General features: G+C 32.4%; 1 protein-coding gene across 2 annotated transcripts; it reads left to right on the plus strand.

The window, feature by feature from the left end:
* The first annotated feature begins 7,848 nt into the window (after positions 1-7,848).
* LOC144998628 (protein BREVIS RADIX-like) lies at positions 7,849-15,692 on the plus strand. Of its 2 annotated transcripts, none has more exons than XM_078958365.1 (7): positions 7,849-7,963; positions 8,218-8,325; positions 10,382-10,570; positions 13,974-14,338; positions 14,631-14,760; positions 14,840-15,186; positions 15,292-15,692. In XM_078958365.1, exons 3-7 carry the CDS (start codon positions 10,460-10,462, stop codon positions 15,368-15,370), a joined length of 1,032 nt encoding a protein of 343 aa, XP_078814491.1. In that variant the 5' UTR covers positions 7,849-7,963; positions 8,218-8,325; positions 10,382-10,459; the 3' UTR covers positions 15,371-15,692. The 2 variants fall into 2 exon arrangements, with proteins under 2 accessions (XP_078814491.1, XP_078814490.1); XM_078958364.1 differs by having other exon boundaries at positions 7,850-8,069.
* The last annotated feature ends 596 nt before the right edge of the window (positions 15,693-16,288 follow it).

Below are 16,288 nucleotides of genomic sequence, written 5' to 3' on the forward strand. Positions count from 1 at the left end.
TTAACGTTAAAACTGCTTTTATTTAGAAAATATAATATTTTCTGGAAAATAACGCTAATACACTGTAGATTCTAGATTACTATCTTTCATAAAGTTATTTTGAATAAAAATGTGTATTTATACAAATGACACTAAATACTTATGGATTCACCATCATTATAAAAATGCTGATACTCGCTTTCAAAATAACTTGTACTCTTATGTCATCGATACACAGGTACATCCCGAGAGCTTTTGCGGAGACAACCTAGTACCGAGTTGCATCTATGTTATGTTATGTATTTACTTTGATATTGCTATGAAATGTAACCAATGTAAAATTATTATTATCAATGTAATGATTGTTGTACTTTGATTAGTATACTGTATGTGTTGTGATACTTGACATGACGTCATCCACTCCAAAATGTTTCCATCGTTCCGGTTTTGGGGTGTGACAAAACGGCTAGTGTGTGTGTGTGTGTGTGTGTGTGTGTATATATATACATATATATTATATATATGGTTAGGTTCATGTGAGACCATTATATTTTGTGAGACGAAGAAACTCAATCCTAGCCACTAATATTGTACATAAAAAAAAATTAAAACGCAAAATAATTGAATTTTTCAAAAAAAAAAAATTAATATTATTTTCATCACTTTTATTATCCAAAAAAATAAATAAATAAACAAAATAAAGAAAATTACCGTCTTTTTGAAATATTTGTAAAATATTCTAGTAGAATATTAGAATATTTTATAAAAAATCTAATAAAATACTAGAATATTTTAACATTCTAAAAAATACATTGAAATATTTACAGTGTAATATTCTATTAGAATATTTCATGTATTTTTCATAAAAAACGGTATTTATTTTTTATTTTTTTAGGTAAAGAAAATGATGAAAATAATAATTACAAAAATAATTTTCGGATTTTTTCTTTTATTTTGCATTTTAACATTATTTTTAGATTGCGTCTCACGATTTTACAAAATTAGCATGGTCTCAAATGAACCTAAACTTATATATATATATATATAAGCATGCGATGACAACGAGAGTTTCAACACACTATGTAATATGTCATGGTTTTAAAGATGTTGGCATAAACATTTTATACACTACATCATCGGTCACAAAGCAAACTAGCGTAATATGTCATGGTTTTAAAGATGTTGGCATAAACATTTTATGCACTACATCATCGGTCACAAAGCATACTAGCTACATATCAGTGACACAAGACAAGATACATGTGTATTGCGTTGGTTATAAGTCTCTTTTAGACCACCACATATTTAAATCGGATAATGACTCTTTGATTTTCTTTTTTCGTCTATCGTCTAAGGTCCTATTTGTTTATCTCTTAATTGAAAAATTAAGAGGTAACCTCTTAAAAATTTCAGATATAGCATGTTTTCGTAACCTCTTATAAAAACACATCTGAATTTAGAAAACACCTCTTAAAAGTTTAGACTTCAAAGCGCATCTGAAAAAATGGACGGAAGTGCCCTAGTCTTCTCAATCTCACGCCGCCACTATTTTCTTTTCATCGAAGCGCGCGCGTACACACACAAAAAAAAACGTTTATCCTCGATCTACTGAAGCTCTGTTCCCTCCCATCCATCGCAGTCGTCGGCATTCTCTATGCCTCCAGCTCCGACTATTGCGCCATATCGACTCCATCTCCACCTCTGACGATCGTCGTCAGATGCGAAGCGCTCCAGGTTCCTCGTCGAACACACCGCTCTTGGTAAGTTTTTTTTTCACTAAAACTCAATTATTTTCGCTAGTAGAAATAAGATTATTTGCTTGAAATCATATTCTTTGCTTGAAATCATATGGTTGTGATGGTAGTAGAAATCATATTCTTTGCTTGAAATCATATGCTTTGCCCGAATGTTCATTGTTATGGCTGTTCTTTTTTCCAGTCACATGTTGTCATCGTTGTCATCATTTTTTATTTTGGATTTCTGATTTATGGGTCATTATTTTCTATTTGCTTTTTCATTCAATAACCCAGATGACCTGGTGAAGGATTAGATTCAGATTTGGTAATTGTTTTATTTATGATTTGGTTACTACTTCTATGATTTCCAGGTTTTGTGTGTGGATTGGTGTAACATCCTAAAAATACGGCCCGAAAATTTCATTTTAACACATTAATAAAAACCAGAATTCTCAAACATGAACATAACTCGTTATATCAAATCAGAGTATCATCTCAAAACATGTTCTTTTTATCAGAGTAAACATTCCAAGCTAAAACTTCTTGGTGTGTGTCATGCAGTCATCCCGAGCTCTTCCCTCTGCTACCGGAAGTACCTGCAACCAAAACTGAAAACTGTAAGCACGAAGCTTACCGAGTTCCCCAATCTACCACATAGTATACATAATCACATACTGCAAACATTGGGCCTAGCCCGCTACATCGGGCCCCGCCCGACATCGGACGAATCCGGCATCAGGCCCCACCTGGCATCGAGCCCCGCTAGGTATACAAATCTATTTCTACTAGGCCCCGCCTATCTTCGGGCTTTTTCCCACTACACACGTACAACAATAACATATAAACATGCTAACACAATCACTATACTATAACTGCTAGTCTCAAGGCCCCACCTATCTTAGGCCCCGCCCCTATTCTGCTACTAATGAGATATAAAATGTCATCCACACTCAGCTAGTGATGAGCTACAGGCCCCCGCCCACACTCATCCCCCAAACAGGCACATACAAGTAACACAAAGACAACAAGTATAACTACACATACACTATTACCTCCGGTACCATCCATAATCAAACCGTAGCCCGTAAATATATATATATATATATATATATATATATATATATATATATATAACCCTTCCTCAGGCCTTGCCCGCTATCGAATTGAAATCCAGAACATATAAATTGCATCGGGCTAACCACGACATCGGATCTAAATCCGGTATACACTAACATACATAAACGGGCCAAAATTGATGCCTTAGACCCGTTCCTACTAGAGAAAACTCACCTCACAAGCTGACTGTAGAATCCTACGAATAACCCCTCACTGCTAGTTGGTAGATCCTCAAACTGTTGATCACTCGACTCCCCGACCTATCAATTACCAAAATGACACTTAGACCAAAATACCTCCAAAAGTCAAACCAAAACAACCATGATCAAAGCCAAAGTCAACGGGCAAAGTCAATGCTCCAAGTTGACCCAACTTGCTGAGTCCAATAAGTCAAAATCCTGAGAGCGCGATCCAACTTGTCAATTCAACCCCTGACTCGCCGAGTTCACTGGCTACCCAAGGTCTCGATTTTTTACTCAACTCGTCGAATCAACCCTCAGACTCGCCGAGTCCCAGCATAACGAAAAACGGGACAATACACTTAGACTCGTCGAGTCCCTGCCTGGACTCGCCGAGTCCCCCAGTTTAATTGGCCATCTTAACAGATTAAGCCCTTACACTTCATATCCAAACCCCAAACTTCGTCTATATGCTGAAGATGACCTCATGATGGTAAAGTTTCCAACTTTACCTCCTCTTAATCCTTCTTAATGGGTTAAGCCAAACCCTAGCTCCTTAAGATATAACTCTAGGTCCCAAAAACTCTTATGACTCCAATCCAAGGCATAACAACATAGATCTAGGCCTTATACACCAGAAGGACACATAAAGTCTCTACCTTTTCTTCCAAGCATGGCCTTTTGAGGCTTAAAAGGCCATACCAACTCCTTAAAGCTTGCATGAGGGTTCCAATGGCATAAAGCTTGCACCTTTATGCCTTAACCACTCATAGGGACTCCAGATATGAAAGGATCTTTTCTAGGGACATCCTTGTCCCATAGATCAAGCTCCATGGACCAAAACTCTTGTAAAATGGACTTAAGGAGATCTAAGAAGCTATAAGTCAAGATGAAGACTTGATTACCAAAAAATGATGGAAATGAGATGGTGTTGCTGGATCTACAAGTTCCTCCTTGAACCTTTAATCTCCTTCTTCTACTTCTTCTAGCCTCCAAGAACACCAAAACACTCAAGAATGGCTCACAAACTCACCAAATGATCTAGGGTTTCATGGGTTAAGTTCTGGATAATGGGGGTTGGGAATGGAACCAAGAGGAGGAGAATAAGATGCTTAAATAGGATGCCAAGTCCCGAATTTAGGGTTTCCCAAATCCTGACCAACTCGCCGAGTCGGTCCTCCAACTCGTTGAGCAGTTCACTTAACCCTCGACCCGGAATACGCTCCTACTCGTCGCGTCACCCCACTTACTCGACGAGTTGCCTTATGATTTTGAGGTTTTCCTTTCTTTTCTAGGTCTTTTGAATTTGGGGTGTTATAATTCTCCCCCACTTAAACTAGAATTCGTCCTCAAAGTCTACTACGTCCCACTACCAACAACCTCTCACAGTGCTCTAATATGATGCATACTCTGTTCGCCCGGACCATTCCTCGAAGCACCCCTTCCATTTCTCTTTTGTACGATCTTTATTGTGCAAAATGCTAACCCTAGAGGGCATCCCTTGGAGAACCATCCAATTGATATATGTCGTTAGTGCATCGCTCTTACCCAATCAATGATCCTTCCGAACTCCCTAAGTACTCATGCTGAACATCCTAGGGGTTCACCCCTTCTTTTCCTGAACGCTAATTGGCCTTACCAAGGCAACTTTCTGTAACAACAACCTTCCCGATCTCTAAGTAGAACAAACCCTTTGCCATATCAGATCTCCAGTCACTCTCAGTGCTGGTTCCTTCACTGTCAACCACTAAATGCTTCCTCTTATCATGCCTCAGTGTTGAACGCCCAAACCAGCAGATGGATCAGATAATCCTTTGAGTAAAAGATTCGTTCCTGCAGTGATTAGACTCCGAAGAGAGTTGCGTATAAGAAACAAATCCTTCCCTCTAAGATTATTTAACCCCACAGTGATAGTCGTCGCACCACTCGGTCAACTATCAGCTCCATACAAAAATTCCCTTAATGCTACTCCTGCCAGAGATCCATACAAGAATTCCCTTAATGCTACTCCTACCGAGGTTTTCCTTTCTTTTCTAGGTCTTCTGAATTTGGGGTGTTACAATTGGTGGTGGGCTGAAGTATGAACGGATGATCTACATTGATAGAATGTTGTTTATACTAATTAGAGAGCAATTAAGATAGAAACATTGAATTAAATATGGTTCATAAGTGATCTGATACATTTTTCTATGAATATGAACATTGTTGTTTACATTTTGTAATTTTTGTGAAGTCAATATATATATATATATATATATATATATATATATATATATATATATATATATATATATATTTGATTTTGTGATTTTTAGGAAGTAAATTAGAGAGCAATTAAGATGGAAACATTGAATCAAATATGGTTCTTATGTGATCTGATACATTTTTCTATCAATATGAACATTGTTGTTTGATTTTGTGATTTTTGTGAAGTAAATATATGTTTGATTTTGTGATTTTTGGGAAGTAAAGGTATTTTTTTTTTCTTTTTGTGAAGTAATGTAGGTTTGATTTTTTGATAGTTGAGATAAAATTAAATCTAGAAGGCTAGAAGTGGTCATAGTTTTCAAGTTACCATTTCTTAATAAGGAATATATTGAAAGTATAATGTTGTAACTGAAAGTAGAATCCTAGTAATTGAAATAAATCATATAGAATGGTAAAATGGTCATTTTTATCATTCGACATAACAATTCAAAGGTTTCAACCAAACAGCATTTTATAAATTTAGATCTAAATATGCAGTATCTCTTAGAAATTTAGAAATTTTAAAAATTCAGATCTAAAAAGTTTAGATCCTGCAAAACAGCCCCTAACTATTGTTCATTAGTTTCCTTCATGTGGCCGGTTATATGTGGTTATGATGTTACAGGTTTGGTTCTAGGATAAATATTACATTGGTGAGGTGTAATATACATGTGCATTTATCATACATCGTTTAATTATTACACCACTTTCCATCTACGACTTTCCAAAGATTAAATTTGTATTTATTTATAAGATTTGATCATAACATCTATGTTGCTTATTATAATTTTTTAACCCAACACAATTTTTTCATGTATGCCTCAATTTTAAGATTTAAGTGCTATGAAGTAACGAAGAAGTATGTGTATGAGAGAATTAAAAATGTTTATTTATTATTGTAAACAGTTTGAACTAAATTTTTGTTAGAGTATATCTGTCTTAGTTAATGTATTGAACATCTATATACGTTTACTATTTCGTGATGTTTTATTTATGAGTTATGACGTATGATGATTAGGATTTCTACAAGAAAAAGACATACCAAATTATTATGTTTTAACAAAGTAGGTTGTTATTCCTTCTCCCTTTTAAAACGGCTTGATTATTACAAATTCGGGTGATTTCTTGAAGAATTTAATCCGATCATAAAGAATTCATCACTATATCATAAATATTTAAGACATGCCCGTAAGATATTTGTTTATAAAAAGGAACCAAGAGTGAGTTTATTATGTTAATTTGTTGCTTTTATTCAGGCTTGTTTAGGTAGTCTTTAAAAATTTCTAATATGCACCACAAATGTTGAAGGTTTCTCTCAAAGGAGATTACATTCATTATGATACATGAAAAACCACTTGGAAACTAATAAGTAATAGTAATTTACAACATTTTATGTTTTTTTTTCATTACTTGTTTATAAATGCTTATTACATTCCTTTCAGATGAAAAAGGTAGTGTTTGTATTCTATGTATATCTTGTGCATATGTAGGGTTCAAAAGTAGGCATTACATGTTATAGTTTCACAAATTTATGCGTCTTAGAACTAAACTGTGACAATACGCCAAAACAAGAAAAGTATGCGATAAATGGTAGCAACAAAACAAAAAATTGAAGACGTGGCAATGACATTTAGGTTTCTTCAAATATTCTAGAGAAAAAAAACACATTTGTTCATATAAAGTAATTAACAACAACTAAGATTTGCGTCTCAACTAGTTTGAGCTATTTAGCATGCAATCATTCCAGTTGGCAAATAAATACAACCATCAATGGTCAACTTCACCTGTGGACATCCCGCACACGTGTCTCATGGACACATGGAAGAGGTAACTAACAAGATTCATGGAGCAAAGAAGATGATGTCAAATCTAAACTCGTGACATCACATATGAATTCTCACGTCTTGCTGCTATGACAAACATAAAAGGATAACTAGCACTTATTTTAGGTTATCATAGTCTCCATAAAATTTGACAATTTCGTGTTAAAAGTCCATTAATAACATTGATGTAAGGTACTTATACATCCACTCATTATGATCTACAACAATTTAGTGGAATAATTTGATTTGTTTCATGGTTAACTTTATAATCTATTTGAAGTCAAAGGTGAGTCAAATTGTTAAAACACACGAGATTACACCATTAATCAACTTTAAAAGGGAAGTGATTCGTACACAACAATTTTGTATCATACACAACAATTTATGCATTATAGAATTGTAATTAACAACAACTTCACCCGTTGATGTCCTGCACACGTGTCTCATGGACACATGGAAGAGGTAACTAACAAGATTCATGGAGCAAAGAAGATGATGTCAAATCTAAACTAGTTTGAACTATTTAGCATGCAATCATTCCAGTTGGCAAATAAATACAACCATCTGTGCAAATCATCTCCCATTTCAAAATACTTCCTATTTGTTGTAATATTTTAAACAACCAAAAAGTAACTCCTTAATGGTAAAGAGAGGAATCTCTATTTTCTCCCAAATATGGTAAATGTCGAACAAACGTTTTCCGCTAAGAAAGTAACGGAGAAGACGGCGTTAATTTTTTACCCCCTATATAAATACGAGCGATGTTTCTCTTTTCTTGTCTCTTTAGCCATTTTTAGTTTCTCTCTCAAGTGCATATTCTTAACGTACAACCACTCGCAACCTACCAAATCCTAATCATCATCGGAGATACACCGGAATATCAGTAAGAGTCTCCGATTGTTCATCGGTTATTTGAAAGAAAAAAACATCTCTTTTCAAACTGAGATTGTTGCAGCATTTTGCCAAAATTTGAGAACGTTCTTATTTTGGTAATTTTTTGTTTTTTTGGTGTATTAATTATCTCAAAATCGAAACATAAACAGTCATTGATGCTGTACACTTTCATTCTATTTGAAAAGTTAGGATAGTTTTATGCCAGATTTGGTTTGAATTCAGTTGTTATTTTTCGATTTGCAGGAGAAGCTGAGGTTCATATAAGTTTAGATACGAACGAATATTGAAGAAGGGGGGGGAAATAGCGACAAGAACAGAGTCTGTCCCTGCCAAGGCCAGTCGTTTTCGGAGGTAATTTTTGCATGATTTTGTTTTCGATTTGTCTGTTTGTCAATTCATCGAACACTTTCAGTGCATTCTACACTTTTAAAGCGATTGATCATACGATTCCCACTCTTTCTTCCAACAGCGCAATCGGAAATAATTTGAAAATCATCATCATCATTCCATTTCCAGTCCCCCTCTCTCTCTCTCTCTCTCATCGTTTTCTCTCTCATCAGTCATCAGTGATGGTGATGCTCAGAATCTGATGATTATATAACTAATAACAAAATATCAAATCTTTTGTTATATAATATACAATCGGATTAATTATTGCAACTTCATAGAATCTGGTGCAAATGTTAATTTGATTCAGTTACGATTTTGCTAAGAATATGTATAATAAACGTCTCTTTCCATCTGTAGAGCAATCGTTTATTTTTATTAAAAATGGGTAAAGCAAAACAAAGCAATTTCTGATCCCGGAGAGCTCTCTGCACTTTCTCTTTATTTGTTCTTCTTCCTTTTCCTTTCCCCCAAGAAAATGTTGTCTTGGAATTTTCTTTTCCTTTTCTCATCCACGTAATCAATCAATTAAATCTCTCTAAATTATAAAATACTATATTATTATTATTATTATTATTATTTTAAACAATCTAATTTACTTCTAAATTAATCTTAACCTTTAACCTTCCATGATTACATCTCAAAGAAAACAGAATGACACCTGGATATATAGAATCTCTTTGATTTGGATAAACTTCTATTTATTTCTTTTCTCGATCTTCAGTTCTTAACTTTAAATATTTTTTATTTTTTTGAACGGCTGACAAAATAATATATACTTTATTTAATAGCATTAAAACGGACAAAATCTTGCATTCAATAATTTGAAACAATGACAATTTATTCAAGAAGTATTATTATTATTTTTTTTTATATTGTCGGACAAAAACATCACAAATTTTCTTTTTCATTTAAGTAAACAATTATGATGCTACATTTTGTGATGACAAAATTGATTTTCATTCTTTCTGTTGACGTTATTTTTCCTTTTCACCAATACGCAATGTAATGCCCTTTATTGTCATTTGTACTATGAAAAGAAACTGTTATTATCATGTAGTTCAATTATTTATCTTTTATATATAGTTATTGTTTGTAACCAAAGTTTGTGGTCCATAGATAATTGGTTATATCCATTACAACTATGGTTTTTATTTTTGTCCAATTCGTACCAAATCGTATACTTTAAAATATATTCTGTCCCTTTTCAAAAAAGAACATTTGATGTCACATTCAAATTGTACATGCGTGATTAAATGTAATATACTTAAAATCACAACAATAAGATTTGTTTTCTCTTTTCTTTTTCTAGATAAAAGTTTGGTGGTTGTGTTCTTAAGCCATATAATATTGCTCAATTTCGGGAATCATGTGGGCCCAATGAACATTCTATGGTGTAGGATGATGCAATAATGTTACTATTATTATAATATTCTAATATCATATGTCAAAATATTATAAAAAATGTAGAGTTAGATGCAAAAAGATGGAAAAATAAATTTTTTTTATTTTTTTTATAATAATACATTTTTACTTCTTTATTAAGATCAATGTATTTTGAAAACTTTATTAAATTATAATATTGTTTTTTCGATTTATTTTAACTATAATGATATTATATTATAAAATGTAATATTCTAATATTTTGTATCCGCATAATATTTCTATGATTCCATATATCTCCAAAATGTAATATTATAGTAAAAAAAATTAATGTTTAAAATGTTTTTGTACTAAAATAACATAAAAATCCATGTTTTATTTATTGTATTTAACCTTTAACCCTAAAAACTATTGACTTTCTTGAAATTATGGAAACAATCTTTTTTAGATATAACACTTAACTATATCAGCCATTTGAAATTACAAAATATTCAACATTTAATTCTATTTGTGATATTTAATTCGTTTTATGGAAACCATATTATGATACATTGTTAACAATAAATGATTTTACTAAAATTGATTTATTCGCCTCCAAATGTGCTAAAATTGATTTCTTTATATTTTTGTTATGCAGTGGTTAAAAATATACAAAGAAGGATAGAATAGAAGGTGAAAAAGGGTAATTAAAAAAAAAAAAAAAAAAAAAAAAAGAATGCTGACGTGTATAACGTGTTCGAAGCAACAGATAGAGGATGGTGGAGAAGAAGTGGGAGCGCGTGGGACTCCTAGTGGAAAAGAAGCCGTCAAAAGCCTGACGGCGCAGGTTAGCTTCCCGTCCCTACTTATATCTATCTTACGCTACACACTATTTGCATGTAAATATTAAAAGAATTGTCCTCATTCTATGTGTGGCTAATTTGCCTATTACTAGCAGTAGTCTCTTTGCTTTTTTCTGCTTGTGATTCTTCTTTATTGTATCTTTTCCCGTTTTTGTCAGACAAAACAAAATCTTTCAACAGACCATGCTTATGACATTTATTGGCATTTGGCACCACTTTAAAATATTTATTTATTTATTTATACTTGTATTTGTACGTGGGATATTTATATTTTATGCTATAGTTTTTGAATTTTCTTTCTTAGCACTCCTTATAAAAATTTAAAAGTCTTTTTGTTTAACAAACACAATTAAAAACTTATGTCATATTTGGCAATATTTCGGATCGATCAGATTCTAAAATATAGAAATCATGTTTGTAACCAAGAAAATGAATGAACACAACCAAGTAAATATGATCTGGTTTTTCGATTAAAGAGTAAGAAGCTCAATTACAAATGGTAGTAAGAAATGACCAATCAGATCACGACACATAAGCTAAGACACCTTGTCAAACTAACTAACAAACAACTACGAAGCCAATGCGAATACTACAATGAAGACTTGCATAAAGACTCAAACACAACACGTGAAACCTAATAAAGTTTCATTATCGATATTTTTTTATATGTAAAAAGATGAGTATATCCTTTTGATCATTGTTATTATAAAATTTATCGTACAAAACATTATCCAACAAAGAGACATGCTCCATATGACAAAATTTTAATTTATTTTTCCATAGTGGCGTTTGAAGCTTTTGAATTCAAAATGTCGTATGAAAAATCTGACACTAAAGAAGGTTTTCATGTGACGTGGGGTTTATGTTTAATCAATAAAACGTTACAATTTGGGATTATTCTGGTTCTAATTTAACTAAATTGTTGTTTCTTAGAAGAAAGCTATTGCCATGTCTAGTCTATAATTAGAAGTAGGACCACAAACTTTTTTCATTCTCAATGCGAAAGTTTTTTAGAATATAGGGATCTGTTCAGAAAATGTTTAATTCTAAAAAAAATTAAAAAAAAAAACTGCCACTCTAGTTTAGGTTTGCTATATTTAGTTAAAAATAAATGTTACATTAAGTACGATTATTAATTCAAATACCCAAAATTGACATGATTAAATAAATGTGTGAACTGCTCAAGAAAGTTGGTGGGTTGTTTTCTTTCTGATATTTCATTTGTCGAATATGACTTTTTTTTTTCTTAAAAAAAAAAAATAATAAAAAGAAATAAACTGTTGTTAATAGTGTAACTACTAGCGGGTGCATTAAATTTGGTCATTGTATACATATTTACGATGCTTTGACCTCTTGATAAAATCTGCACCACAGGCTAATAGACAGTTTTTACAATTAAAGTATTTTTAAATTTACTTTAAAATAAGTTTTAAATTTAAACTGAGAAATGCAAAGTTCGCTCTTTTGGTTAGAAAAGATTAGACACAATCTTGTAACTTGATTCCCATCATCATTTGCTTACTAAAACAACCAAAATCTTTGGGGTATCCGTACAGTTTATGTACTTTTATATACGATTTTAGATTCTTTGATTTCTTTTAATGAAAAAAGAGATGAAAAGAATCGAAAATATGAAAAAAGTGCAGTTAAGCAATGACTAAACAAAGATTCATTCAGCTTGGGGGAAAGAGACTCTAGTCTCTAGGTTGGGGTAGATCTAGGGTGGGGACACAATGGGTATTTGCTTTTAGACTTAATTTTTTTTAAAATTATTATTTAGTTTTTCTAAAAAACTACATAAAAACAACGTCAAATTTCGGAGAAAAACTTAAAATTTCAACATAAAAGACTAAAATCAGTTAGAGGTTACAACTTACAAACGCTTATAATGATTTGACTGATTTCTAATCAACAAAAGATATATCACATTGTGTTGTTTGTCCTTGTGACAATTTGTAACATGCTAATCGATTTTGACATGTATATAATAGATTAAATGAAATACAAACTATTAGTAGTTTTTCTATAAAAGAAGGTTTTTTAATGGCTTCTAAATAGAAAAAATGAAAATATAAAGAATTCAAAAAACTTTCTTAAAAAAATATAAACAATGATAACAAGTATTTGGATTAGATATGGGTAGAGTAAATGATGGTTAAAAAATTATATTCCAATCACACCATGCAAAAAGTGGATGTGTGGGAGGGGGGAAGTATGGTATATCTTGAGGAAAAGACAGGACACCCATGTTGGGAAAAGGGACACACGAGTGTCTTATAGTGGGACCCTCATTGAATATTTGTCTAATTCACTCTGACCCCTCATATCAAATGGAATTCAAATCACTAATGATAAAATACAAAGAAATTTTCTAAAAGTTTTATCAAGGTTTTATCCTTTAGTTTCCTATGAAAACTTTAGTAAAGCATTGTTCATATTTGATTTAGACCCATTTTACCATGACAACACTTTTAGCTTGTGTTGTTACATGAGATGAAGCTGGACTGGGTTTGACCGAACTGTCTGAGTTTTCCAGAAGATAGAAAATGAGATGGATATTTACGTCTTTTGTATAGTCAATGATTGACTAAGGGTCTAACAGTTGTCCAATACATCCCAAACACAGATAAAAACTCTTATTTTTTCGGATGTCAGTTATGTTTGCTTAATTATATGGTTTTGTGATACATCAAAGAACTTGTAGTGTGAATAACTAGATCAAGTTTTGTAGAATAAAATAAAAACTTTCTTTAATTTGAACTTTATTCCAGCAAAATATTATACTTTTCAAAGTGAGATTATTGTATTATTATGCTTTGAATAGTCATTAAAAGAAGAAATACAAAAGTGAGCCCTTCAAACCAATTGTTCCACAACTTATTTTGTGAACGTGGATCTTTACTTTTTGCTTTTTATCACTTCTTCTTTTAAGATAGATCTCACAAACTAAACCTAAATGAAAAATAACTACTTTACATTACAAAACTTTTTAATTTGATAATAACGATGACGAGGAGGTCATTTTCGTCTTTTCCACAAATATAAGATCTACAACAACTCCCATCCCATCATTTTCCACCTTTCTTCAAAAAACATTATTTTTCTCCTATCGACATCAATCCAGTCCAATACACGTCAAACGCAGCACAAAGTCCAGACTCCAATCCAATACACACCAAACGCAGTACAAAATCCAGATTCCACAGTATTCCCAATACTCGAGAAACACAATCCAGATTCCAGTCCAATGCATGTCAAATGCAGTACAAAGTCCAGACAGACTTCAATCCAATAAATGTCAAACGTAGTATTCCAATCTAATGCATGCCAAACACAGTATAAGAAATCGAAGTGTTATTTTGCTGATGATTGTGTTATGATATACAGATAAAGGATGCATTAAAAGTGTCTGGAACTTCAAAGGGAAAACCACCAATAGGACCTAGCAACTACAAGAAACCACCACCACATAGAGCTTACCCAGACTTTGAGACTATATCTGAAGGGGGGGCCCACTACCCTTATATGCAATCAGGAAGCACTAGTTCTAGTACTCCTGCATGGGATTTCACTAGCAACAATGATTCACATCAAACAAATGCAGGATTCGAACCTCCAAGACAATCTGGTCATTTGGTTTTGGAAGATGAAGATGAGCCTAAAGAATGGATGGCTCAGGTTGAGCCAGGTGTCCAAATCACATTCGTTTCCTTGCCTAATGGTGGCAATGACCTTAAACGAATTCGTTTCAAGTAAGACTTTATTCCTAACTTTATGTTTTCACCCATTTCAAAATAACATGGTTGTAGTTGTCCCAAAATTTCCATCTCTTAAAAAAAAAAAAAAAAAAAAAAAAAAGAATTGAAAGTACAACAGTGTAATGGAAAACAATGAAAGTGAGATGCTATAATACACAAATAAATGAAAGCACTGCGCGTTGTTATTTCTTTAATTTTACCCAAAATGAGAAAGTCGTTGTTAGTTTTTCATTTAATTTTTTTTTATAAAAACTCTGACATTTCTTAATTTTTAAATATATGAAAGCCGGGAGATGTTCAACAAATGGCAAGCTCAGAGGTGGTGGGGTGAGAATTATGACAGAATAATGGAACTTTACAATGTCCAAAGATTCAACTGCCAAGCTTTAAATACACCCTCTCAATCTGAAGATGGGGTAATAAGTAATACTGTATTTTCATTTATTTATTTATAATAAATAAACAAATAAATTAAATATTTAAAAAATTATACAGAGAGATTCTTCCTACTCACGACTTGGATCCGCAAGGGAGAGTCCAATGATGACACCATCAATCAACAAAGATTGGAACAACAGAAACTACTACAAACCCCCAGACCAAGGCGGGGCCCACCACTACAACGTGGGCCCCAGTGCCTACGTGGCAGGTGGGTCCAAGGGTGAGATGTCGTCCATGGAGGCGTCAAGGACAACAACATCTTCAAGAGATGAGGCTTCGATTTCTGTTAGCAATGCAAGTGATACAGAGTCTGAATGGGTTGAGCAAGACGAGCCAGGTGTTTATATTACCATCAGACAGTTGACAGATGGCACTAGAGAATTACGACGTGTTAGATTCAGGTAATTATAGCATTGTATTTTCATTTCTTTCGATTATAATACGAACTTTAATTTTTTATAAAAAAAAATTATATCATTTTTTTTTTTTTTTTTTGTGTTATGCAGTCGTGAAAAGTTTGGGGAAGTGCATGCAAAAATGTGGTGGGAACAAAACAGGGAGAGAATACAATCGCAATACCTTTAATTATATACAACCAAACCAACCAATCATTGTCACTAATTATATATTCTAATCGGGTTTAGATGGTCAAAGTTTTGACGGATATCCGGATATGTCCATCTTTATTTAGGTCAAATTATGAGGGATTTCTTGTTCCGATTTTCGGGTTTATGCAATGTTTTTTATTATGTTTCAATATTTGTGATAGGAAGTTGGTATCTTGGACTTTTGTATTTTTTTTTTTTAATTTTTAATTTGCAAGTGTTGTATTTATTCTTTATGAAGACAGATTAGGGTTTGTTGGGTCTTTGGTTATGAAATGAGGACACCATGTATTAATACTTAATACTGAAATTTATGGATCATGAGCAATATTTTGGGATGTCAGGATGAAATTTTGTACCTCGTCCCCTAGAATACACATAATGGTTTGGAACAATATTTCAATCGAACAATATTAAAACAAGTAAATCATATTAATAATAGTAATAATGGTATCTATACAAATGATCAAACATATCTTGAAAACATCTCTTTATGATCGAATAGGCATTTTGTTGAATTGTTAAGGGCATGGATATAATGGATGTTTTTGGGATAGAATTGTGTTTATGATATTTGATTGGATTATTTAGATTGAAATTATTAGAATTTTTGTGTCAAGAATATAAATGTGTATTTGTATTGATGTTTTCGAGTCTAGAAAACGTGAATGTTTTCATGAAAAAAAAAAGATAGAGAGAGGTTTTGGTTGTGTAGATTAGCTGAAAATATGATTTTTCTTTATAACTAGTTGTAGTTGATAAATTAATTATATAGTAAAAGTTAAGTGATAGCCATATGAAAAATGTAGATAATAGGAAAAAAAAAACATCTTTATCTATATATCTATTATAATCAATGTTTTAAAATTACAGAAACATGTAAATATGAAAGTATAAG

The sequence above is a fragment of the Lactuca saligna genome, chromosome 5, assembly GCF_052625555.1.
Source record: "Lactuca saligna cultivar CGN05327 chromosome 5, ASM5262555v1, whole genome shotgun sequence".
Lineage (NCBI taxonomy): Eukaryota > Viridiplantae > Streptophyta > Magnoliopsida > Asterales > Asteraceae > Lactuca > Lactuca saligna.